Source organism: Mytilus trossulus, chromosome 9 (genome assembly GCF_036588685.1).
Source record: "Mytilus trossulus isolate FHL-02 chromosome 9, PNRI_Mtr1.1.1.hap1, whole genome shotgun sequence".
NCBI lineage: Eukaryota > Metazoa > Mollusca > Bivalvia > Mytilida > Mytilidae > Mytilus > Mytilus trossulus.
The window spans coordinates 6,949,630-6,959,605 of record NC_086381.1 but is presented as its reverse complement, the minus strand read 5'-3'; the positions used below and the strand labels follow the sequence as shown (position 1 = coordinate 6,959,605).

Below are 9,976 nucleotides of genomic sequence, written 5' to 3'. Positions count from 1 at the left end.
ATTCGGCAACTATTACAGTCATTCAATAATTATTTAGTTTTCTGAATCAAACTTGATCGGCAATGTAAAAGGAATCATATAATTATTCAAAATAAAAAAATATGAAAGATTAACAGCATTATCTTATATTGAAACTTATTTTTTTTTAAATGATAACATATCTTATAGTTTCAATTGATACTATTAAATCATAACTTTATATCAAATATGCGTAATGTATGTTCGCTGATTGGGACGATAGAGACGATGTGGACCATATACTGCGTTCGGGTATTTTGTAGTTATTTTCTTATACGTGTGATCTTGATTATCATTTTGAGCTGAGTTGTGATCTGTTTATTTCGTTTGTGGTTTGAATATTGAATTTTTAGTACAGTTCACATGTGTCTTATTTATTAAAGTATTGTCGAGTTTTTGTGGTTCGTCTACATGGTCTTCGTATTTTATATTTATTTGCATGTGTATATAGTATTTGGTCTTAAATGGTATTGCCTTATATTACACGTATTTTATCTTTTTACTTTATATATTTATGCAAAAGTTAAGATATTCTAACAGCTTCTTCGTTGATATAATTTTAAGCATTCACAATTTCAACCAACCATATGCACATTCTTTATTTGTTAAAACACAGTTTAGGTTTTTAGATTTAAAAAATAAACCGAAAGGGATAAAATACAAATAACAACACCATTAAAACACAATTCCATTCTTATACTCCTCTCATGGTTAGAAAAAAACAAAGCATAACACCTCGTAATTCCATGTTCATATTATTGTTCTTGTCTATAGCTATAAATAAAATATTTTTAGAAATTTACCTTTGATAATATAAACGTCACAAAATATCGTCACTTGTTGTGACGTTCATCAATATATCTGACGCGAAGTTTTTATTTCGTCTGTGGTGTCCTGGTATGCTGTCGTAAATTCATGGGAGTTGTGTGTTGTTTTTCCAATGTTGACATGATGTATTATTATACTTCACCTTAAAATGCCATATTTTGATTGGCTGATACAAGGGTGTTTATTTACTCTATCACATGGCTGAGAGGGTGACAATGTTTTGAATGTCACCCTGTCGTCTAGACCAATCAAAAATAAATAGTTAATGGACAATGAATTGAATTTACATAAAGTTTTAAATACAATGCTTAAGTTCTACGTTTTGGCTCAGACTTTATTTTTTGACTGTCAAAATAAAAAAATAAAAAACCATCTTGCTTAACTTTTTTTTTCTTTCTAATATCCGTAAGTTTGCTATGTTCATGACGTCATAGAAACAAATTTTGAAATAAAATTAATCTGTAAAAGACTTTAATGATAGGAAATTCAGTATAATAAATTGAATAACACATAGCTGAGAGGGTGATAGAGCAGATTGGTACCCCGAGAAAACATTCACACCGCGGCGAAACTATGTGTTATTTAAATAATATTCTACTATATTACACATTTATGTTTTTCTCTGTGCCGTGTTTTCTTGTGTTTGTTTGACCTGTATTCCTGTCACGCAGTCTTAACATTTTAGCGGTATTTTAAATCTATATGTCTAGAAGGTGATGGAAAGGCATACAACCAGGTTCAATCCACCAGGTTTTTCTTTCTTTGTCACTAAAAAGGCGAAACATTATGTACACAGTTAGATACTGATTAAAGTACATGTATTTTAGTAGTTTCAATATTAACACATGGTTCATGTATGTTTTAATTACACATAGAAAGACGTAGGGTGGAAGTTGGTATGCCGTTTAAAAAAAATAAGTTTCAAAATTATCAGGAGAATATTGACGCAGCTACGATGTAAAGTAATGTTCTAATTTGCTTTAAAATGTAATTAGATAGCTAGAATTAGAATCAAGAGCAATCAGTTATATTTTAAATGTATCTTATTGATTTTACAAGTGTAATCAAAAAAATTTCAGTGTCAAAGGTAACAAAAAAGTCAAAGAGAGAAACAATATATTTAAACAATTCGTGTCTAGGGTAAACTAGTTCGAGGAATATGTTTTAATAAAGTACCAATAGTTTGCTGTTATACAATTGTTGAAACCATTTTGAAATAGGGATATTAGCTCCTTTTGCTCAACTCCGATTCCCTGTCCAAGTGTGTTATACTTTAGAACTATGTTCGTTTGAATAACCCTTCAACGTATGTTTCAGGTTTTAGAATTTTAAATATTGTGACCTCGAGCATCAATCAGGAGACAATAATTGCCAAAATGTATCTGGTGAAGAAAAATATTGTTTCTGTTAATTTTATAACAACGAAATATAATTATAAGTAGCGATATGAGACTAGTATAATTTTTTTTATCGATAAATGTATCGAATTTGTTTAAATAGTTCGGTGTTGTTTATTTGCTACAAAATTACAATAATATTTGAACATTAGTTTTAATTTTTTTTTACCAAAATTTAAATAACATATCGCTCATAACACTTCAAATATAAAAAAATATATATCTAAAACAGAGGGGAGGGGTGCCCAGATTAATTCAGCTTGGTTTGTACTGCAACTGTCAATAGTGGCTCTTATTGAAACACTTTGTCATTAAAACACTGTATACAGTTCAATACAGATTCAGATTCAATATTTTATTATAGTCTCACCACATACAAACATAAAATGAGATTCACATACATAGATTTAAAACATTAAAACATTTGCATTGCATGTACCAATCTTAAAAAGATTTATGAGAGACTTTTAACATGTTTAAGATATACTATATACATATAAACATATTTTTACACATTTAGAATTAAAAATTCTGACACAATATACATTTTTACTAAATGATATTAAAACATTTGTTTCTTTAAAAACTAGTGAAATAGAATACTATTTCTTCTTAATAAAATGCTGTTGCAGGTTTTGGCAACTATAGCAGCAACATTGTCATTACTAAATAAAAATATAAATTTTTCATTATCTGATAAAAGGTTAAAATGTTCATTAAAATGTAAAGCTTCATGTATCATGATTTGTCTTAGATCCACATATAATGGGCATTTTAAAATGACATGTATTTCATCTTCAACAATAGAGCTACAGTTAAAACATGTCCTCTCGTGGACTTCTTTCTTTTCATATCTTCCAGTTTCTAGTTTTAGTGGAGCTACCCCACATCTAAATTTAGCAAATGAACTTCTGTTCTTTAAAGATATAATATTTTGCAAATAATTTTCAGTACAATAGTTATTTTTAAACAATTTGTAAGTTCTTAATTTACTTCCCTCTGCATATGCAGCAACTCTTGTACACCAGTTTGATTTAAAATTATCAAATACATCCTCCTCAATTTGTTTAATACAATTTTTGTTTAATACATTTGATTCAAAATTACAATATTGCTCATAATTATACAATTTTAACATTTCTATAACTCTAAAACTCCAGTTTTTAATTCTGGTATTACACTTTCGTATAGACCACTTAAAAATTTTAAAATTTATCCTGTGTGGGTCCATTATGGAACACCTAGCCCAATGTCTCAAGACACTTGACCATTGTTTAACGCATGGAGGTTTCCAGCCCATATCACCAGCTATGGCATCATTTGGTGTGTATTTGCCAACACCCATGAAAAATCTCATGGCCCTGTTTTGGACTGCATTTATGCAGGAAAAGTCTCTTGTTCCCCAAATACCTGCGCCATAACTAATAACTGACCATACCATTGTATCATACAGTTTAGAAAAAATTTTGTGCTGGAAACCACCATGCATTTTACTCTTTACAATTAATAATCCTAATGCTCTACTGGCTGACTTCGCTACTGCCTTAGCCATTAACTGATAATCTAAATATTCAGTAAGTAATAAGCCTAAATATTGATAACATTTTACACATTCTATACTTATACCACCAATAGAAAAAATACATTTAGTTTGAAGAACAGCTGGATTTCTAAAATGCATGATCTTAGATTTATTTATATTAACTGTCAGCTCATTATTGAGACACCATGTATTTAGCACATTCAACATTTTTTGTAAATCTTCTTCATTCTCTGCCATTAAAATAACATCATCAGCATATAACAATATAGCTAATTTTTCATCATCTATGTTAATACCAATATTCAAAGCATTAATGTCATCAACCAAATTATTTATATATATATTAAACATTATAGATGATAAAACACAACCTTGTTTCAATCCAGAATCAACATTAAACCAGTCAGTCATATTACCATTAATACGTACACTACATTCTACATTAGAGTATAAAGCTTTTAAAGAATACATAAACTTTGAACTTATACCTAGATTTTCTAGTTTTTTGAACAAAAAAACTCTATTAATTGAGTCATATGCTTTCTTAAAGTCTATAAAAGCTACATATGTTGATAATTTACTCTTTTTCCTGGTTTCTATTATTGATGTTATAGTGCTTATATGATCAATTGTACTTTTGCCTTTCATAAAACCGTTTTGCTCGTCGTTAATTATCTCCCTTTCATCTAACCATTTGACTAATCTTTCATTTTCATTTACACCACTCACATACTACTGACCCTGACTCAAGATTTTATAGTCTAATAACAACTTTGAGGTAGAACATGTAAAAATCAGACGCAAAATCGATGGAATTTTTTATAAAAAAAACATGAACTGGTAGTACTCCCCCACCCCCCAAAAAAATGTACCTATTGTAATCTTGATTTTACTTTCTTAAGTTAATCTGACACCGTATATAACCTGTATATAAATAGTAAACTGCGACTCGAAAGTCGGTTTTATGATAATAGGGACTAATAATTCGTTAAATACATCATAAAATACAACGTCATATCCATTTGTCTGGTTTCAGAACTAAATATGGGATTATTTATTTTAATATTTTTAAACATGTTTATTATCTATTGATTATATCATTAGGGAAATGATCAAACCTTGATGTTTACTTGAAACAAAGGATCTAACGTTGATATTCCAATGAAATGTTTACATCTTGTTCAAGTTGATGAAATTTACACTTCATTAAGAAGAAATATGACCAAGTCTTTTCATCTGTCTTTTTCTCACGCTGAAGACTTTTATGCTTTTTAATAATTTATCAACGGGTAATTGGTGCTTTTATATTTGCTGAAATGAACATTTCTTTTATATGCATCCATATATTAGTAAAAGTATAATTATAAACTGTATACAAATAAGACGATGTTATATGAAGCCAATGAGACAATTCTCTGCCAGAGACCAAATGGCGTAGAAGGTTGACAACGCTATACGTCAACGTTCGTCATTGAATTATGAGCAAACCCCATAACCACTAAAATACTTAGAAAGTCCCCTAAATGACAAATGTGAAATAATTCTAGTTAACTATCAGGCTAATAAACGTAAACCAACTGACATGCACAGCAATAAGCGACAATCACTGAATTACGGGCTTTGCATTTATGAAGAATTCAGCAAAAGTTTTAATTAATTTTGGTAACGATATTCTAGACTTAATAATTTGCCAGTAAAATGTAGATTTCATTCATTTATTGATTGATTGGTGTTTAAATCCACATTCAGCGTTGTTAGCATTTTCGTGCTTGTCACATCGGTATGTGGGGCTGGTAAAATAGCGGTTAAACTACTTAGAATACTCATCCTCTGTAGCCCTATGTGCATAAAAAAACCTAGACACGTACATATCAGGCCAACTGGGATATATTTACACTGTAATATGGTGCAACAGAAACTGCACCGTCCAAAATAAAGGGATAATTGAGCCAATTGCAAGTCAGGAATATGACAGTTGTTAATTGTTCATCAGATTGGAGTGTTTTATCATTTGATTTTGCCATTTGATAAGGAACTTTCCGTTTTTAGTTTTTCCCGGAGTTCAGTAATGTTGTATTTTTACCTTTTTTTCACACATGGACCCCTCCTTAAACAAGACCGAAACTACGGTTTTCAATCGTCGACAACACAAATATATATTTAGTTTCTGATTGTTGTATAAGAAAACATTGATTCAAACAGAAAGGTTTTGAAAGCAAAGAATCAACAAACCTTATGAAATGACAATACGAGTAGTAAAAATCCAGGCTGGAAATAAAGGCTTGGCTTCTTTAATTCAGTCATCGACCTGCAAGGTCATGGGTGTGGTCTTGCAGAAGAATTTAAAATAAATTAATTTTATGTTCACATGACAGCAAAGTATTAAGTTGCATTTATTATGTGGCCATTCGGAAACAAACATACATATATATTATACTTTTAAAAAACATACATGTACAAGATTATTTACTGCAAGCCAATTTTGTTGGCTCTTTTTTCAAATTTATTTTTATTTTTCCCATGTTTCCCTTTTGCAAAGTTCTGGCTCTAATGCTTTGGTTATCCTTTCCTTTTTGTTGGATTATAAGCTCTTCATTTAAATGATAAGTTTAGGACTTTCCACTAATCTAACCTTTGGGATCAATGAAGAGATATGAACAGTCAAAATACGCATCTGGCGCAATAAAATATAAGACTTAATATTATTAATGGCAGAAACATTGATAAATAAGTTTCAGTAATTAGTAAACGGTCAAACATACTGGTTTCAGTAGTACATTACTGATAAGTACAGACAAACAATTAAGATCTGTTTATATCTTCTTTTCCGATGTTTATACTACTTAATTGTCCAAATCCATATCCATTGAAACTTCTGAAAGGTCATCGAATACCACTTTGATTTGCCGACGGGAAAATGTCCAAAGAATAACTAAATCAACAAGACTCGCTATTCTCATTTTTACAATTCTTTGTATTAAACGTTTGTTTTTAATGACATTTTTTTTTACTCTAGTGAAAAAAGTTAAAAACACAATCTTATTAAAAAATACAGATCCTGTGTCTATGCTCTACTGACAAGGATGTGACAACATTCAGTTCTTATCTCTGTTAAGGTATTTAAAATAATAATTAAACAAGCCAAACAAATTACTTTCTTCAACTAATTTAATTATAAAAAGAAGATTTGATATGTTTGTCAATGAGTCAACCCTCAACTAGAGGTCAAATGAAACAGACAGTATCAACTGTAGGTCAGTGTTCGGCCTTCAATAATTCGCATAGCCAATACCGCAAAAACGAATACGATATTAGCAACTAACGACAACCACCGTCTACGGACCCCTAACGTTGAACATGCACATCAATAATCTGGTGGGGTTAAACCCGTATGAAGTAGCCAACTCTCTTCTATTCAAGGACGGTGGTGTAACAGTACATCATAAGAAAAAAAAATATGTTAAAAAGGCTCAACTCATAGGATGGATAAAATAGAAATGCATCTTTAAAGAAACACATAATAAACGTAGACAAATAGGTATACCTCTCAACAACAAAAAGACACTGACTACAGGTCTGCGAGGACTCTCTGTCATTGACAATTAGTTCAAAGCCAATTAACATTAATAAAGAAAATCATGCATCAAAGACTAAAAACATATTAATCAGTAAACATCCAACATTCAATGGATTAAGTTTAAAAACGTCAATTTATTGGTTACAACAACTTCCCACCTCCTTATCATATATAAAAAATCAGAGATAAACATGACCATGTAAAATGTAAAGATGTATGTATCGAGAGGTTGTAGAGTCATGAATGTGCATTTGTATATCAGAATAATATTAAGTTTAATTTGCATGTACGGATAACAAAATCAATTTCAATACCAATAAAAACTATTTTCAAAGATCTAATTACAGTGTTAGCGTTAAATTAGTTTTTTTTATAATAAGTCTATTTTAAGGGTCGACAAGATTACCCGAATAGTTTCTCAATTTCCTGACAGGGCAAACAATATGTCCGATAAAATGAGGATGTGCTATCGCGTTTAACTAATTTGTTTACAGCTTCTACATAACTTCAAAACCAAATCTATATACATATGGAAGGTTTTATGTAATATGTGGTAAATTACTTTTAATAACACAACAGTAATACATAGATTACATTTGAAAAAGAAGATGTTGTATGATTGCCCATGAGATAAGAGACCAAATTTAAAAGAAATAAACAACTGTAGGTCACCGAATGGCCTTTTGCAATGAACAATGCCCATACCGCATACTACCTTCTATATAAGTATCCAAAATGACAAATGTAGAACAATTCAACCGAAAACATATACTAACTGTATAAGTGTTAAATAAATATGTAACACAGCAACAAATGATAACCCTTGACTATAGGCTCCTGACTTTGGCAGGAATCTTTTAGTATTTGTATCATTACTACAGAACCAGCGATTCCCAAAAGATTTTTCTTCAGTAAATGTATAATAGAGGATTTGTGGACGTTAGTTGGTAAACACGTGATTTGGGTTCTAATAAAACTGGTGTTTAACCAGCTGGGCATGTTTGTAGTTGACAATAAGATTTGGCAATAGGTATGCAGTAGAAGAGAGTGTAGAAAAATTTACGACAACACATTAAATACTTTTTTGCGTATCGACACCGTTGAAGAGCTGTGTAATTTTGGCTTTATAAATATTTTGATGTGAGCGTCACTGATGAGTCTTAAGTAGACGAAACGCGCGTCTGGCGAACTTAATTATGATCCTGGTACCTTTGATAACTATTGTGTCAACTGACACTCGTTTATTCTTTTATTAAATTAAGTGTTCCTAAGTTATCAAATACTCAACACTTTACTATAATGTTTAAGTTACCTTTCCTGTTATTTCCGCCATTAGTAAATAAGTAAACAAGTTTATTCAATATCACCAGGTCTTTAAAAAACAATACTGATTTTTTGAAATTTTCCTTGTCCTGCTATACTTTATTTCTCGTTTTCACGACACAATCATTTAACTTTCACGTGTCACGCTTACAAAAACAATCGCAATTCAGCGTCACGCTTATACCCCAACGCGACTCACTATTCTACTCTTTTCTGACTCATATTAAGCCCATTATAAATATATCAAAAAAGTGTGTTTTTATCCCTTTTTGTCCCGTTTCGTTTCGGTTTGAGCCATAGATAGATAAGATGTCGTAAGTGACAATGAGACAACTCTCCATCCGTAGACAAATAGGTATACCTCTCAACAACAAAAAGACACTGACTACAGGTCTGCGAGGACTCTCTGTCATTGACAATTAGTTCAAAGCCAATTAACATTAATAAAGAAAATCATGCATCAAAGACTAAAAACATATTAATCAGTAAACATCCAACATTCAATGGATTAAGTTTAAAAACGTCAATTTATTGGTTACAACAACTTCCCACCTCCTTATCATATATAAAAAATCAGAGATAAACATGACCATGTAAAATGTAAAGATGTATGTATCGAGAGGTTGTAGAGTCATGAATGTGCATTTGTATATCAGAATAATATTAAGTTTAATTTGCATGTACGGATAACAAAATCAATTTCAATACCAATAAAAACTATTTTCAAAGATCTAATTACAGTGTTAGCGTTAAATTAGTTTTTTTTATAATAAGTCTATTTTAAGGGTCGACAAGATTACCCGAATAGTTTCTCAATTTCCTGACAGGGCAAACAATATGTCCGATAAAATGAGGATGTGCTATCGCGTTTAACTAATTTGTTTACAGCTTCTACATAACTTCAAAACCAAATCTATATACATATGGAAGGTTTTATGTAATATGTGGTAAATTACTTTTAATAACACAACAGTAATACATAGATTACATTTGAAAAAGAAGATGTTGTATGATTGCCCATGAGATAAGAGACCAAATTTAAAAGAAATAAACAACTGTAGGTCACCGAATGGCCTTTTGCAATGAACAATGCCCATACCGCATACTACCTTCTATATAAGTATCCAAAATGACAAATGTAGAACAATTCAACCGAAAACATATACTAACTGTATAAGTGTTAAATAAATATGTAACACAGCAACAAATGATAACCCTTGACTATAGGCTCCTGACTTTGGCAGGAATCTTTTAGTATTTGTATCATTACTACAGAACCAGCGATTCCCA

At 30.6% G+C, this 9,976-nt stretch overlaps 1 protein-coding gene across 1 annotated transcript; it reads right to left on the bottom strand.

Annotated features, from left to right (window-relative positions):
• Nucleotides 1–712: 712 nt before the first annotated feature.
• On the bottom strand, nt 713–4,197 carry LOC134683674 (uncharacterized). The gene is made up of 2 exons (XM_063542985.1): nt 3,423–4,197; nt 713–792 (listed from the first exon to the last, which is right to left on the bottom strand). Exons 1-2 carry the CDS (start codon nt 4,195–4,197, stop codon nt 713–715), a joined length of 855 nt encoding a protein of 284 aa, XP_063399055.1.
• Between the last annotated feature and the right edge of the window lie 5,779 nt (nt 4,198–9,976).

Coding starts and splice junctions, on each gene's coding strand:
- LOC134683674 (XM_063542985.1), bottom strand. CDS start 4,197: ATGACTGACTGGTTTAATGTTGATTCTGGATTGAAACAAGGTTGTGTT. Junction 793..3,422: donor TAAGTGGTCTATACGAAAGT/GTAATACCAGAA, acceptor TTTTATTTATAG/CTATAGACAAGAACAATAAT.